Genomic DNA, 18,090 nt, shown 5'->3' with positions numbered 1-18,090 from the left:
AATAAATGTGACAAAAAGTGTCATATATTGTAATATATAAAAGAGAGTTACAATATTTATATATATATGTGAATATCCAAATACGTAACATATTTGGTGTTACAAATTCAGTTACAAATTTGTTACTTTCAAATATTGCCCATTATTGTGTAGATTCGTAGTTACACAATTTTGAGTTGAATTTCTTAAAGCCATAAGTGAAATGACTGTTAGAGATATGATTTTAACCCCAATAATGTATTTAGGAGTTACAAAATCAATTGGAACCGTTTGGAAAAAGAGCACAATTTTGTGTGCTGAAATTGGCCAGTGGCCGTGGCCAGGAGTGTTGGTGGCCACGGCCTGGGGAATAGAGACCAGTGGCTGCGACCACTGATACTCCTGGGCGCGGCCAGAGTGGATGGCTAATCAAATTTTTAGTTTTTTCCAACTTTTTTTAACGGCTCCAAAAACACTAATAACTCCCAAATTTTCTTTTTAATTCCATAAACATCAAATTAATCATTGGTAACAGCCATGGGGGTTGGTGGAATTTAAAATTCAAAGGGTTTCTCTAAACTCTATAAATAGGAGCCTATTGGTCACTTGTAAGACACAATTTTTCTATCCATTAGAGAACTTGGCTAGAAAACACCTAGAGGCTTGATAATTCCATAAAGCTATTTCTGAAAAATTGTGAGAGTTCCCTTAGTGCTTGAGTTAGGGGGAAATAAGCTTTTGGACAAAGGTTTCAAACCTTGTTCAAGTTGGTGATCCCCAACACTCTTCACTTTGATTGTGTGACTGAGAGTTTCTTGTTTTTGTTCTTGTTCTTACATTTTCTACTATTGATTTTCTTCTTATTCCTCTTGTCTTGTTTACTTGTATTTCTTCTTTAAGAGTTGTAATCTTTCATTTCTTTTGTTACAAACACTTTTACTTTATTTGTATCTTTTTGTTTAGAGTTGTATTTCTCCATTCTCTTCTTCTAATTCTTCTATTTTTTATTTGTATTTTTTAGTCATAGAGTTGTAACACTATTTAATAAATCTTGTTTATTTGTATTATTTTGTCTAGAGTTGTAAAATTCTTACCATTTCCATTGATACAACATATATTTTCCTAACATTCAAAAGCTTACCCCTTTGTTTGTTTCAATGGAAGGTGAGACTATCAAGATCATGAATCAAGACTTAGTGAGGTTATATAGGTTTGATGGATCCAATTTCACTAGATGGCAAGACAAGATGAAATTTCTCTTGACCACTCTCAAGATCGCCTACATCCTAGAGTCCACCCTTGAACCTCTCGCAACGCCATTCGACAAGGACACTCCTGAGGTGGTGGAGAAAAGAAGGAAGAGGGAGGAGGACAATCTCCTTTGTAGGGGTCATATCCTCTAAGCCCTTTCCGATAGGCTCTATGACCTCTACACCGAGATCAAGTCCGCAAAGGAGATATGGGATGCAATTGAGACAAAATTCAAGGCAGAAGAGGAAGGTACCAAAAAGTTTTTGATTTCTCAATAATATAGATTTCAAGTTTTTGGCGGTAAACCTATTCTTCCTCAAATACATGATTTACAAATAACTGTTAACAAGTTGAAAGTTTTGAAGATTGTGCTTCCCGATGCCTTTCAAGTTGGTGCTATAGTGGAAAAATTACCACCAACTTGGAGGAGCTATAGGAAAAGAATCCTTCATAAAAATGAGGATTATTCTATGGAGGAAATCCAAAAGCATATTCGAATCAAGGAGGAATAAATATGTAGAGAAAAACTTGCGGTGTCACAACCAAAACATCCCAAAAACAAAAGGAAAGGCAAGAAGGGTAATGAGACATCCTTGGGTCCAAGAACCAACCCAAACAAGTTTAAGGGCGAGAAAGATCCTTGCTTTGTGTGTGGGAAAAAGGGTCACTATGCTAGGCATAGAAAATACCAACAAGGACCTAAGGTAAATGTAACTCAAGAAGATAATATAGTTGCTACCCTTAGTGAGGTGAATGCGGTCCAAGGCAAGGTGAAGGGGTGGTGGTATGATACATGTGCCATCGTCCATGTCACCTATGAAAACTCATTTTTCAAGGCATTTGAAGAGTCAAAGGGCAACCATGAGATTCAAATGGGAAATAAGGGCAAATCCAAGGTACTTGGCAAAGGTACCATTGAAGTCTTTTTCACATCCAGCAAGAAAGTAACATTAGTGAATGTGCTTTATGTTCCCGAAATGAGTAGAAACTTTGTAAGTGGTAATTTTCTTGGCAAGCCCGGCATTAAAGCCATTTTTGAGTCTAGTAAGCTTATTCTTACCAAATCCAATGTATTTTTGGGAAAAGGGTACTCTTGTGAGGGTATGGTTAAGTTGTGCACTAATGATGTAACTTTCAATGTTATCAATAAAAGTGCTAATTCTGCCTATATAGTTGAGTATGATTCTTTATTTTTATGGCATCTTAGACTATCTCACATAGGTTTTTCAACCATGAAAAGAGTAGTAAAATGTGGTATGATTGCATGCAATCTTAAAAACTATGGTAAATGTGAAACATGTGTTAAGGCAAAAACGATCAAGAAACCATTTCCTAGTGTAGAAAGATCATCTAATTTACTAGATTTAATCCATAGTGATCTTTGTGAATTAAATTATGTTTTAACTAGAGATGGTAAAATGTATTTTCTTACTTTTATAGATGATTTTAGTAGATATGCCTATGTGTTTCTTTTAAAGCATAAAGATGAAACTTTTAATTCTTTTAAAGTATATAAATTAGGAGTTGAAAATAAACTCAATAAAAAGATTAAGATACTAAGAAGTGATAGAGGAGGAGAGTTCTTCTCTAATGAATTCAATACATTTTGTGCAGAAAATTGTATAATTCATGAGTGCACCGCACCTTATACACCACAACACAATGGTGTTTCCGAAAGGAAAAATAGGACTTATCTAGAGATGATAAATTCTATGTTGGTGTTTTTGAAGTTGAACTTCAACTTATGGGGTGAAGCATTGTTAGCGCTTGTCACATTCTTAATCGAATACCAATGAAGAAAAATGAGATATCTCAATATGAGTTATGGAAAGGAATAAAACCCAACATAGGGTACTTCAAAGTGTGGGGGTGTCTTGCATATTGCAATAAAAACGAACCTAATAGAACAAAGTTAGGTTCAATAGCCATAAAGTGTGATTTTGTTGGTTATGCCAACAATAGTAAAGCTTATAGGCTATTAGACTTAGAATCTAATGTTGTGATTGAATCTAGAGAAGTTTAATTCTTTGAGAACATGTTATAAGACAACAATTCTCAAGCTTGAACATCTCTAAAGGAGAATTTGTTGTATGTGAACAATTCTCAAGCATCTACATCCAAAAATGATTCTCAAGAGGAGAAATCTCAAAGGAATGTAAAGCAACCCATTGAACTTAGAAGATGTCAAAGGGTTAGAAAGGAGAAAAGTCTAAGATTGGATGAGATAGATTCTCAACTAATTTATTTCTACATGGTAGAAGGTAATAGAGAGGAAGTCATTAGGAAAATTGCTATTGCACTTCTTGTTGAGGATGATCTAAGAATTATAGAGAAGCCACGCAATAAAGAGATAGTGCGTTTTGGAAAGAAGCCATCAATGATGAGATTGATTCCATTCTTTCCAACAACACTTGGGAATTGGTAGGCCTCCCACTGGGGTCTAAGCTAATTGGGTGTAAATGGATATTTAGGAGAAAATACCACACTGACGGCATTATCCAAACCTTTAAAGCTAGATTAGTAGCTAAAGGGTTTAGGCAAAAAGAGGGTATCGATTTTTTTGATACCTACGTGCCTGTTGCAAAAACAACTTCTATAAGAATTTTGTTCGCTTTGGCTTCCATACACAACGTGTATGTTCATTAAATGGATGTCAAAATGATATTCTTTAATGGTGACCTCAATGAGGAGGTCCATATGGAACAACCCGAAGGGTTTGTCCTACCAAGATATGAACATAAAGTATGTAGAATTGCAAAATCCTTATATGAATTGAAACAAGCTCCTAAGCAACGGCATGAGAAATTTGATCAAGCCATCATGTCTAATGGGTTTAGGCATATCAATGGAGACAAGTGTTTGTATTCTTAAACTTGCAAGGGATATGTGATCATTGTTTACTTATGTGTGGATGACATGCTTATTCTAAGTGATAGCATGAAAGGGGTAGAAGAAACGAAGAGGTTTCTATCATCAACCTTCATGATGAAAGATCTTGGAGAAGGCGACACCATACTTGGTATCAAAACGAAGAAACATAGTGGGGGTTTTGCGTTAGGGCAAGCCCACTAAGTTGAGAAAGTATTGAAAAAATTTAACCATCTCACGGTTAAAGATGTCAATACTCCATTCGATCATAGTGTAAAACTAGAGAAGAATGAAGGAAGAGCAGTGACTCAATTGGAGTACGCTAGTGCTATAGGGAGTCTTATGTACGCTGGCCAATGTACTAGAGCTAATATAGCATTTGCGGTAAGTAAAATTAGTAGGTTTACAAATGATCCAAGTCTGGATAAGTGGAAGGCTATTGGGAGAGTCCTAGGTTATCTCAAGAAAACCAAAGTACTAAGCCTTCACTACTCTAAATTTCCTTCAATCTTAGAAGGATATATAGATGCAAGCCGGATATCCAATCTTGGGGACAACTTGTACACATCTGGTTAGGTATTTACACTTGGTGGAGGTGCAATCTCTTGGGGTTCCAAGAAACAAACATGTATATCTCATTTCACTATGGAAGCATAGTTTATAGCTCTAGCTGCTACCTGCAAAGAGGCCGAATGGTTAAGGGATCTATTGATAGAGAAACCCCTAATCAAAGAGAATGTATCCACTATATCGATACATTGTGATAGCAAGCAACATTGGCTAGAGCATACATCGGAGTGTATAATGGGAAGTCTAGACACATTAGTCTAAGACATGAATATGTAAGAGAATTGATTCAAAGAGGAGTCATCTCAATATCCTATGTGAGAACAAGTGAAAACTTGGCAGATCATTTCACTAAGCCACTAATGAGAGATTTAGTGGCTACATCATCTCGAAAGGTGTGACTTAAACTCCCTAAAGAGATTCACGATTGATGGTAACCTATCTTAACACTAGTTATTTAACTAGTGTTAGGTTTAATAGTCAATAACAAGTTAGTCAAGTGAATATTAGTTGTACTCAAAACAAGTCCCATTTGAGATGTTGAGTACTTGTGAGTTACCAAATTGAGGGTTAAAAACGAGAGGTTTCATAATAGAATTTTGTCTTGTGAAGACAAGTATTTTAGGTAACAGAATACTGTAAGACTTCTACCTATATGGACCTAGGGGTGGTGCTGCCTCTCATGAGAATTGGGAGTATTCTCAAGAAGGTCCATGTAACGCCCTACTACCTTAGAGCCGTTACTAAGTGAGTTTAAAACAAAAATTGTGCATTTAATTGACTCAAAGTGGTTTCTAAAACCAAAAGTGTGGATAAATCAGAATTTAAGGCTGTACTCTTTGAAAATGTTTAACTTCATTAAAACGTTAAATATAAAACATCTGGGATCCCAAAATAAGGTTTACAAAAATATTTACAACTCAAAAATAGATTTACACTTGATTAGTTATCAAAAGAATGATTTAATACAACCATATACAAAATGCCCCCAACCAAAGCAGTCGGGCAGGCGGAACATGTACGCGCCGCCCCCACGCTCTCCATACTCATGGCCGGTTGACAGACTCCTTGCTTTTACCTGCCACACGGAGCACCCGTGAGCCGAAGCCCAACAAGAAAACCCAAATAACACATAACATATGCAAAACAAATAGCTGGCAATAATTCACTGGCATATAGGAAAACCATCATAATAAACAAGTACGGCCATGCCGCTCCCAAGGCCTTACCAAAGCCTGGAGTTTCGGTTCTCACCGCGAGGATAACTCATGTATCCCTTGGGTCCCACCCTGAATATAAGCATCCCATGTGCTGTGTGTTACTTTCGGCCCACGGCCGCCCCGGCCTATGCCGTACCCGGCCTCTGCCGTTCATTTCATCATAATCACACATATAGTACATTCAAAATAAACATTCACACACATCACGGTTCATTTAAGGTTAAGCATTTGCACGCAATACAATCCGGGGCCACGCCCTACAATCACACAGTGGGGCCATGCCCTAAACTCGGGTGTTACGGTTTCCTTACCTTTAGATTAAGTAGCCTTGATCAACCTGACTCCTTGAGCACGATCTTACCCGAGCCCTAGCGCTTACCTAAGCAAAATCCACAAGTCAAAGTCATCACCAATCCTCAAGTCCAAAACCTAGTCTCGGGACTAATCCCAAGCCCCCGGGAAGTCCTAGATCCCCAAAACAAAGTGGCGGAATCGAGCCCCGAACCCTAGGTCAAAATCCCTTCACAAAAGCCCAAAAATCCCCTCTGTGAACAGTGCAGTGCTACAGCGCTCAAAAGGTAGCGTTGTAGCGCTACAAGCAGAACTACCCTCACCAGACAGGGGCTAGCGCTACAGCGCCCCCTGCCTAGCGCTGTAGCGCTAGTTGCAGCAGACCAAAACCAAAAATCGCATCTTGCGATTTTCTTCCCCCATTTCGAACCCAAACTTGTCCAACTCTTTCCCAAGCCCAAAAACAAACATATAAACACCACACACTCATCCCAAGCACCCCAAGAACTCAATCCCAAGCTCAAGCAACCCACAACTCAAAATCTAACCCAATGAACCCCAAAAACCAGAAAATCAATCAAACAACAAGGATAGGGTCTTAGAAATCATACCGTGGGTGGAATTTCGACCTTGAACTGAACCCTAGACCTCCTTGGCTTGCACCTTCACAACCTTGACCTGTTTTCCCCAAAAACCCCATCCATTTAGCTCAAAAACACAGTTCAAAACCAGCAAAACCCTAAAACCGAAAACCTCAAGAACTTACCTCAAATCTCTGATTTGATCTTGCTAATCCCTTGCAAATCCACAAACCTAGCTTACCACTGAGCTTCACCTCAAGAAAAAATCAAAGAAGAAGGGTGGGAGAACCACAAACCAAATCTTCAAAGCCAACCCTTCAGCTTTCCCTCTCTTTCTTTTCTCTTCTTTCTTTCTTTCTTTCTTTTCAGCCTATAATTTTTCTCTACTAAATCCACTAAGTATAAAGGCCTTATTTATTTTATCTCTTGCAAGCCTAATGACAAAAATACCCTCTCTTACTAATTCTAAGCCTTTATGTCCATAAAGGGCATTTTAGTCATATTACCCAAATTCCCACTAATTCCTCAAGTGTTCCTAATAATTCCCGTTCGCTACCCAATACTTAATAAATCACCAAATATATTCCCAAATTCTCGATTAACTCCCCAGGCTTAACCCAAGCCTGGTACAGGTTCCCGCTTTGACTTTCCACTAACCCGCTCGTTCTAGGATCGTCTCGAGTCATAGATCACAGGTATCAACATAGTCATGCCCAACATGGCCAAATTACGAATATGCTCAATCAGGTCTACATGCATATTAATTCACATAATCATGCACCACAATTAATCACATAATCATAAAACGTGCACTAAATCATAATCATGCATAAAACCCATTAAAGACCCACACAGAATTCCATTATGCCCTCCAGGCACGCTATCTCAGGCCCTAAGCCTTAATACCGAATTTGGGGTCGTTACAGTCCATGAATGGAAAGTGCACATGGTCATTAACGGTGCAGAGCGAGACATAGAGGTCTCAAGTGAACATGGCAAAGGTGTGTGTTATCACTGATTTGTTATCATGAAAAGATTGTTCAATGCCTAGTGCAACTAAATTTTCAACAAATTTGGTGATAATTACACCATAGTAAAGTTCAAGTTGAACACTTTATTTTATGCACTAATGCAATGGCTTCTATAAGAGAGAGTTATTATTTAATCAAGTAAGGGATATGTTATATTTTAAAATATAATATTGATTGGTTAAATAAGTTTTACACTAGATAACTATTTAATCTAGTGGGGGAATGTTATATTATTTTACAATATAATGTTTTAGATTAAATAAATGTGATAAAGAGTGTCACATATTGTAACATATAAATGAGAGTTACAATATTTAGATATATGTGAATATCCAAATATGTAACATATTTGGTATTACAAATTTAGTTACAAATTTGTGACTTCCAAATATTGTCCATTATTGTGTAGATTTGTAGTTACACAATTTTGAGTTGAATTTCTTAAATCCATAAGTGAAATAGCTGTTAGAGAAATGATTTTAACTTCAATAATGTGTTTGAGGGTTACAAAATCAATTGAGAGTAGATTGGAACAGTTTGGAAAAACAGCACAATTTTGTGTGCTGAAATTGGCCAGTGGCCACGGCCAGGAGTGTTGGTGGCCGTGGCCTGGGGAACAGAGACTAGTGATCGCGACCACTGATACTCCGTGCCGCAGCCAGAGTGGCTGGATGACCAAATTTTCTTTTTTTTCCAACTTTTTTAAACGACTCCAAAAACACAAATAACTCTCAAATCTCATTTTTAATTCCGTAAACATCCAATTAATCATTGGTAACAACCATGACGGTTGGTGGAATTTGAAATTCAAATGGTGTCTCTAAACTCTATAAATAGGAGCCTATTGCTCTCTTGTAAGACATAATTTTTCTATCAATTAGAGCACTTAGCTAGAAAACTCCTAGAGGCTTGATAATTCTAGAAAGTTATTTCCAAAACATTGTGAGAGTTCCCTTAATGCTTGAGTTAGGGGAAAATAAGCTTTTGGACAAAAGTTTCAAACCTTGTTTAAGTTGGTGATCCCCAACACTCTTCACTTTGGTTGTGTGAGTGAGAGTTTCTTGTTTTCGTTGTTGTTCTTACATTTTCTACTATTGTTTTTCATCTTATTCCTCTTGACTTATTTACTTGTATTTCTTGTTTAAGAGTTGTAAAATTTGATTTCTTTTGTTACAAACATTTTTACTTTATTTGTATCTTTTTGTTTAGATTTGTATTTCTCTATTCTCTTATTCTAATTCTTTTCTTATTTATTTGTATTTTTCAGTCATAGAGTTGTAATATTATTTAATTAATCTTGTTTATTTGTATTAGCTTGTCTAGAGTTGTAATAATTCTTACCATTTCCATTAAAATAACATATATTTTCCAGACAGTCGTTTTGTATTTTATATTTACAATTGCTTACTACACTAATTAACAAATTATATCATTTATTAGATTTTTTTTACGAAATATGTTATGATAATAAACTTATAATTAACAGTAATAGAAAAATATATTAGTTTTATTTGTGTATATGAATAATATTATTTTAAAGTAATTGATGAAGAAATTAATTAGGTTTTTTTTATGTTTGTGCACCAATTGTTTTCCACGTGTTTTACTCGATAGTTGAAAGTTACTTAACTGTATTCCAAGAATTGGAATCTTTAATTGATTATGATGCTTTCATAAATGCTACTTTTTTTTTATAAAAAAAATAGTTCATTTTAAATTTGTGAATATATTTTTTTAAACTTAGTACAATGTCTACTGATTCAAGTTATATTACATCAAAGTATATGTAGTTACAACTAATTAAAATAAAATAATTGATATCGACAAATTAAGCAAGATGGATTCCGATGAAGCCAATTATTATTCCCACTTCAAATGCAGACATTGTGGCATAAGTGCACATCTTATTCCTACTTTAAATTCCTCCAAACACACAGGGCAACTCTACCCTAAGTACTTATCACTTTCTAAAACTATGTAAGTACTAAGATGTAAATCCACAATCTTCGTATTATTCCAATATGGAAACCAATCTTCTTCCGCCATACACCTACAAAATACCAAAGTTGTGTATATCTTTATCAATCTTATTTGTCTTATAAAATTATATAGTTAGTTAAATTTGTTATTGATTGTTTAGAAACAATTTTGGATTTATTATAAACTATTTTAATGATGTTGAATGATTTTTTATAATATTATTATACCATAATTTAAGTATTTACTCTGAATTAATACATGAGAAGTATTATTTTACAAAAATCATATAATATATATTAAATTGTTTTAAGGGATATTGGCGAAAAAGTACACAATCTTTTAAAACATTTGTGTATTAGTACCTGTTGACGATGAGAGCTTGTCAACCAAGTTGAGTTGAACGACTTACAAACATATAAGAAAAGGAGGCACTTAAGAGATCTTGGAGTAAAATTGCAGAGTGAAAATGGAGAGAAGTGTTTGTATTACTATGAAATCTCAGCTTACAAAGATGAATCATCCGACCTCCTTCCCAGGTGAAGGGTGGTCCTATTTATAGGTGAGCACTATCGGCTCCAAACACATAGTGGTCCCAAAGGGACAGAAGCACTCATCTGTAGGCCGAAGGTGATCGTGGAGCAGGCGGTAGTGGTGTTAGAGGAGTGGTGGTCGGTCCCTAGTACGTGTCAGTGGTATGGAAAAGCATTCTATCATAGTACCATGCCATACCTCCACCACTTGTCGTGTACGAATGCCAGATACAAGTTGCAGGAGGCCCTACCATGTACCCTCCTTGTACTGCCACTACTTGCTTGGTGTGATAGTTTGTTCGTACTCTGACTCTTCTTAGTTTGCATGTGCCTTCCGTACTTATACAAGCATCTCTGGGCCATATGGACATTCTCACCCTTCTAATATGACTTGTTCCTACAAGTTCTATGCATCAAAATATTTAATGGTTATCATGGGAACCTTGATAAGTTATTTCCATTGTGGGATCTTTTCTAGTTCTCCTTGCACAAATGCTCAAGAAGTCCTCTACTTCACCCCGTGTTAGACCCACTAGTTATGTGTGCCCCGTTGGTGGCACTTGTCCTAGAGAGGAAGACAAGGCCTCTTCAACGGGGCCTGAATCGCATGTGATGAGATATAGGGCCCTATGTACCCATCATGGTCGAGACGTGAAGGAGTGTGGTGCGGCCTCGCTGGGTGCGTCGGGAGGAGGTAGGCGTGAGGCAAGGAAATGGACTCATGAAGGGCTCTATGTACCCATCACGACCTAGATGTGAAGGAGCGAGGTACATCCTCGCTAGGTGCGCTGAGAGGAGGCAGGCACAAGGCGATGGCCTCGCAAAGGGTTCTTGCGCGAGACGTGGGGTGCTACTTGGTACTTGAGGTGTGAGACGATGGTCTCATGAGGTGCTACCGCTTGGAGCCTGAGACAATGGGTCTTGCAAGGCACATGAGTGCTAGGCGCGTGAGACAATGGGTCTCATGAGGTGCATGGGTTCTTCACACACGACACGATGGGTCTCGTGAGGTTCATGGTTGCTTAGCGCAGGAGATGATGGGTCTGGCGAGGCGCATGGGTGCTTGGCGCGCAAGGCGATGGGTCTTGCGAGGTGCATGGGTGCGTAGCGCTAGACAATGGGTCTCGCGAGGCACATGGGTGCTTGGTGCATTTGCATGAGGTGCTAAGACCTCCAGGTACGCAATGCTTCGACTCGAGGCACTCGAACCACCAGCGAGGTGGGGTCTTGTGTTGCAACTAGGAGTGTCATGAGCCCCTTTTCCTTTCCCTCAACAAGGTTAGGACCTCGCGGGGCGCTTGGGAATGTTTTCCAAGGCTATGGATCGTGTGAGGCCTATACGCACGAACCCGATTGCACGAATAAATCACTTATTTCCAACAAACGCAGCAAACGGGTCGAACATTTTTCCTTGGCGAAGTTTTGGCATCCACAGTACCCTTTTTTTTTGTGTGGGAAAAGTACTCAATTTCATTTTCTGTTGGCACCCACCCAACAATTTCGTTAAAAGTTGATCTTGTGTATACGTGGCATAATGTAATTGGTCCATATCATAATATTTTTTAAAATTAAATTAAATAAAATTTAAAGTAGAAAATTTTATAAAATTTAAATAAATCAATTTAAAAACTAATTTTAATTTAAAAAAATACCATTATTCCTGAATCCCGAGTACCCATTCTTCTTCTTCTCCCTTATTCTGGTTCTTCTTCTTACTTGTGCAGATCTTCCAATGGAGGACTCGAGGAGCAATTCCAGCTCTCCTAAAGTCGCTAGATCTCCATGGATTTGCCGAGTTGGAGCACCCATTTCAATCGGAGTTGGCTTCGAAGGAGCTGTTTGACTTAGCTGGTGGCAGCCCTTCTCCCATGGCTTTGACCACTTTCTTCTCTGCTCGAGTCCAAAGTTGTTGTGCCCAGACCAGACCGTTGGTCATCGCAACCCAACCTAGTGGGCTGTCATCCAGTCCGTCTCTGACGCTCCTGCAGATCTGAGATCATCACCCATTAGGAGTGGTTGTTCATATGTCCAAAGAAGAAGAAGGAGAAGAAGGAGGAGGAGGAGGAGGAGCGGGGTGGTTTGAAAAATTGATTCTAATTTTTAAATTTTTAATTTAGTTTAATTCTTAACAGATTTTTCTTTATTTGTTTTAGTTTAAATAAGTATTTTTTATAGAAGAAGAAGAAAAAGGTGGTTGAAAAATTGATTTTAAGTTTTAAAATTTTAATTTAGTTATTTTCTTAACATATTTTTCTTAATTTTTTTAGATTGAATAAGTTTTTTTAAAATGATTTAATTACTTTTTTATTCTTAAAATTAATTTATACGATTTATTTAAAAAAAAAAATTATATGATTTTATATTTTAATTAATTAAGAACAAGGCTAAGATTTTCAAGAAGGCAAGGAACATAATCATTCTGAGTTTGAGCGATTCAATTTTAAGAAAGGTAATTGTTATCCCCAAAAATTGGAGATCAATGACGTGGCAATAAAGGTGACAAGTGGCAGTGCATGGTCAGTAAAAGACAGATTAATAGTCAATAAATACATTGACTCCTCAGAGTTGTGATAAAGTGACCCGGTAGACTGGTGAAGAGTTTGGACTGCTTGAAAGATGTCATAATCAAGCCAAGTGCATCCTAGGAGATCCCAAGGGTGTGGTCCGAGGAGACCCCAAGGGGGTGGTCCTAGGAGAGCTAAGGAGAGTGCATCCTAGGAGATCCCAAGGGTGTGGTCCGAGGAGACCCCAAGGGGGTGGTCCTAGGAGAGCTAAGGAGAGTGCATCCTAGGAGATCCCAAGGATGTGGTCCGAGGAGAGCCCAAGGGACTTTGGTCCGAGGAGAACCCAAGAGAGTGGTCCTAGGAGACCCCAAGAGAGTGGTCCTAGGAGACCCCAAGGATGTGGTCCGAGGAGAGCCCAAGAATTTGGTCTTTATGCGTATGTCCAACAAGTGCATGGTTGTCCAAATAAAGAAATGGCATGCTAGAGGAGAGTCCCATGTTAGAGGAGAGACATGGCATGCTAGAGGAGAGGAGTGCATGTCCTACCACCATGCACATGTCCGACCAGCACTTGCATGTCCTACCAGCACTTGCATGTCCTACCAACAAGTGTATGTCCGACCAGCATGTGTATGATCGACCAGAGTGGAGGTGAGGTGGATCATCTAGCTAGAGGAGGACTAAGTCAAGATTCCCAGAAACAGCTTCAACAAGATACGTGGGAATCTCTCATTCTTCCCACAAATGGGGGGTTTTGTTATATTTTGAATGTTTTTTGTAATTTAAATGTAATAAATATAATAAAATATCCCGATTCTAGGGGATATCAGATGTATGATCCCTAAGCCTATAAATAGAGGGCTTATGGGATGAGAGAAGGGCTTCTGCTTCTTCTTTCTAGACTTTTGGGAAAATTTGGGTCTGAGTATTCTAGAGAGAGAAAGTGCTGGTATTTGAAAGGATTCTTGTATTTTTGCAATCTGTACTGAAGAAACTCAGTTGGCTCAGTCCATCTGATCTTGAGTACAGATCTATAATCACAACTCTAAGTGGATTAGGCTATTACCGACTGATCGGGGCTGAACCATTATAAAAATCTTGTGTGTTATTTACTTTTCTTGATAAAACTGTCTGTGTCGTTTAAATTCTCTTGAAGGTTTATCGTTTTTGACATTCTCACGTCATTGGCTAAAATCACAGTCAACAGTAATCAAAGAAACTTTAGCTTGTGAAATGTGAGATAAGTTAGAACAATTGTATATGACAAAGGCTTTACCAAATAGGATTTATTTGAAGAAAAAGTTTATGGCTTCAAGATGGATGAGAATAAATCTATTCATAAAAATATAAATGAATTCACTAAGTTAGTTTAAGATCTGGAAAATATGGAAGTTAAAATAGATGAGGAAGACCAAGTTATTGTTCTTTTGAATTCTCTCCCTTGGCAATATGACCAACTCAGGGACACTATTAAGTATTGCAAGGACACTTTGACTCTAGAGGAAGTGACAAGAGATGCTTACTCCAAAGAACTGGATCTGAAGGCTAATGGCAAGCAATCCAAACAGAATGGAGAAGGTTTGAGTGTTAGAGGAAGGTCAGATAATAGGGGAATCACAAGAAAGGAAATGGAAGGCCTAGGTCACTGTCAAGAAATGGTGCTCAAGGATCAGCAATATGTTGGATTTGTAATAAGGAGGGTCATTACAAGAAGTAAAGTTCTCAGTGGAAGTCTAACAAAGAACAAAAGTTAGGAAAAGAGACTTTTGGAATCACAGCAGCTCTCTTAGATGAGTTTGGTACAATCGATGTTTTGACAGTCGTTTGGGATGTTTTAACAGTCAGTAATGCAGATTCAAAGGACGAGTGGATCTTAGATTCTTAGTGTACTTTCCATATGAATTCTAGAAGGGAATGGTTTATTGACTACAAAACATTTAACGGAAACAAGGTACTCATGGGAAACAACCAGGCTTGTGATGTTGTTGGTGAAGGGAGAATAAAGCTAAAGCTACGAGATGTTACAATCAGGAATTTGACTGGGGTTAGGAACATATCAGGGTTGAAAAGGAATTTAATTTCTCTAGGGAAGATGGATAAATTAGGGTGTTCTTACAAAGCTCAAGGTGGAGTTTTGAGAGTGGTAAATGGTTCTTTGGTGGTGTTGAAAGGAGTTCTTGAACACGGGTTGTATGTTCTACAAGGTTTTGCTATTTTGGGAGAAGTTGGTGTCTTGGTTCAAACAGATGATCAAATTGAGTTATGGCACAAAATGCTAGGACATATGAGTGTTAAGGGTCTTCTAGAACTCGCAAAACAAGGTCTTTTGGATAAGAAAAAAATTTCAGATTTGGAATTTTGTGAGAGTTGTGTGTTGGGAAAATCACACTGACTCAAGTTTGCTACTGCAGTTCACAAAACTACTGGAAGTCTAGACTACTTCCATTCAGATCTATGTGGTTCACCATAGGTACCATTCTCACTCTCTAAGTCTCAATATTTTATTTCTTTTATTGATGATTATTCTAGGAAAGTTTGGTTGTATTTTCATAAAACTAAAGATGAGGCTTTTGAACCATTTAAAACATGGAATGCTTTAGTAGAAAATCAAACTGATAAAAGAATAAAGAGACTTAGGACAGATAATGGTTTAGAGTTTTGTAACAAAGAATTTGACTCTTTTTGTGCTGAAAATGGAATAGGTAGACATCATTCATGTCCTAAAATGCTACAAAAAAATGGCATCATTGAGCGAATGAATAGGACTATAATGGACAAAGTTAGGTGCATGTTGAACTATTCGGGAATGCTAAAAAAAATTTGAGCTGAAGTAGCAGCTACAACTTGTTATTTAAAAAATAGATCACCATCTACAACCATTGATTTCAAAGTTCCTGAAGAAATTTGGTCGGGTTCACCTCCTAGTTATGACCATTTAAAGATATTTGGTTGTTTAGCATATGTGCATGTAAGTCAAGGTAAACTCAATCCTAGGGCCTAGAAAGGTTATTTCTTAGGCTATGGATGGTATGATGTATGCTATGATAAGCACTAGACCGAATGTAGTCTGTGGTATTGGGCTATTAAGTAGGTTCATGAGCAAACCAAGTCCAGAACATTGGAAGGCTGTAAAATGGTTGTTAAGGTATTTAAAAACCTCATCATAGCTTAAGCTAAAGTACTGCAGATATGAAACAGGAAGTATAGAGGTTGTAGGCTACTATGATTCGGATTTTGCTGGTGATTTGGACAAGAGAATGTCCATTTCAGGTTGTGTTTTTTCATTGGGAGGAAATACCATTAGTTGGAAGTCAAGTCTGCAGCATGTGGTGGCTTTGCCAATCACAGAAGTGGAATACATTGCCTTACCATAAGTTGTAAAGGAAAGAATTTGCCTCAAAGGGTTGGCTAGTGAACTCGAATTTCAGGAAGGTAAAACATGAAGCATCCCAAATTTGCTAATAAGGCTTAGGCCCTTGATTTGCCTGCCTAGAGGGCAGTAATTTTAGCTCGTTGAGGGCATAAATGCAAAATTTGTGAATATTGTGATATATTCATGTTGCACGATCCGAGACAGTCCTAGGGAGCGGTTTAGCCAGATAGTCACAGGTGGGAATAATTAGTGGTTAGTGGCACTTGGGTAACTATAAGTAATTCTTGAGAATAGTGGTTATAGGTGGGAAATTAAGTGGGAATGTGGCATTCTTGCAAGAGGATAAAGAAAAGTCTAGGCTGCCCTTGAGGATTAGTTAGAGTCTAAGTTAGAGGGGAGGGCAATTCTGTCATTTGGCTTTAGTAGTAGATAGGCTTTGGATGAGGAAAGGTCTGGTACGTTGCTCTCATTTTTGGCTTATACTTGGGTTATTTTTGGGAGCACTAGAGACAACTAGAAACCAAAAAGGAAGGACCTCTGATTTTGTGGGATCAAGTGGGGAATCAAACCAAGGAAGATAGAGGTTGATCTACACATTTGAGGTAAGGATTTTAAGTGGTTATCTTGTTGAATTCAGCTAAGGAAATGTTGTGGTTTGAGAGCTAAATTGTGTTTTATCTTGTGGATTATTGGAGTGAATATTTGGCAAAGTTAAGCTTAGGAATTTGTGGATTTAAGCTTGGGACAGGATTTGAAAGCAGCTCAGGGTCGAATTTCTACTCGAGGTAAGAGTTTCATGCATTTTTGAAGTTTATTTGCTGGTGTGGTTTAAGTTTTTGTGAGTTTTAAACCACTTTGTGATTTTGAGTTTGGATGGGTGTTTGAGTGTGTTTTTGGTGTTTATGAGTTGCTATACTGTTTATGTGAGGTTTTAGGTCGAATTGGGACTTTGGTATACTTTGGTAGTGATTTGGAAGAGTTTTGTCTCGAGAAAAATGTTGGGAAAAAACCCATTTTCTGGATTCAAGTATGAGTGTCGCGGCCCTGTTCTTCCATGTTGCGACGCTTGGTTGAATCAGGCCAGGGGAGCCCTGCTAGGCGCCGCGGCCCCTATAGGGTTGTACCCCGGCGCTAGGCCATTTTCGGGAGGTGGAATTTTGCGTTTTTAGGGTTTTGGCTTAGGGGGCTCAGGGGACGCTTTCGCTACCTTGTGTGGGGAACGGGAGGTCTCGAGAGCACGAGATTGGTTCCAGGGTACAATTATGAATTGGTTAGTAACGAGAGTGTTACTCGTATGTTGTGGCTAGGTTTTCAGCGAGGCTCGGGTTAGAGGACTGTGCTCAGGATTTCGGTGCTCAAGAAGCTCGGGACACAGGTATGAAAACTGTTATACCCGTAGAACAGGGCATGGCCCTATAGTTTGTATTGTAGGGCACGTCCCTATGTGATTATGAAGTAGGGCGTAGCCCATTGTTTATGTTTATGTATGTTTAGTATTTGTTAAATTATACTATGTGTACATATTTGTGATGAGCGACAAGGGTCAGGAATGGTGAAGGCCGAGAACGACGAGAGTCGAGAACTGCAAAGGTCGAGAACGACAAGGCCAAGTTTGGCAAGGGGCCGAGAGCAGCGTTAAGTACGCAGAGTGTGAGTTGGCAGGGTCAGACCCTTATTGGATACCTGGGATATCCTCACGGTGTAGACCGCAAACCCAGGACCTGGTAAAGCGCCTGGGACGGCATGGCCGTTATATGTTTAGCCTATTGGCGACTTTATTATATGCTAATTGGTAGCTATGTATATGTTGTTTGCTTGTGTGGAGTTTTCTTGTTGGGCTTCGGCTCACGGGTGCTCTATGGTGCAGGTAAGGGCAAGGGGAAGGTTGACCAACCATGAGTACGGAGAGCATGAA

At 38.3% G+C, this 18,090-nt stretch overlaps 1 protein-coding gene across 1 annotated transcript; it reads left to right on the top strand.

Annotated features, from left to right (window-relative positions):
- The first annotated feature begins 15,822 nt into the window (after positions 1–15,822).
- On the top strand, positions 15,823–16,176 carry LOC133806903 (secreted RxLR effector protein 161-like). The gene is made up of 2 exons (XM_062244999.1): positions 15,823–15,947; positions 15,990–16,176. Exons 1-2 carry the CDS (start codon positions 15,823–15,825, stop codon positions 16,174–16,176), a joined length of 312 nt encoding a protein of 103 aa, XP_062100983.1.
- Positions 16,177–18,090: the final 1,914 nt, after the last annotated feature.

Source organism: Humulus lupulus, chromosome X (genome assembly GCF_963169125.1).
Source record: "Humulus lupulus chromosome X, drHumLupu1.1, whole genome shotgun sequence".
NCBI lineage: Eukaryota > Viridiplantae > Streptophyta > Magnoliopsida > Rosales > Cannabaceae > Humulus > Humulus lupulus.
The sequence above is the reverse complement of the archived record's forward strand: the minus strand, read 5'-3'. Positions and strand labels throughout refer to the sequence as shown.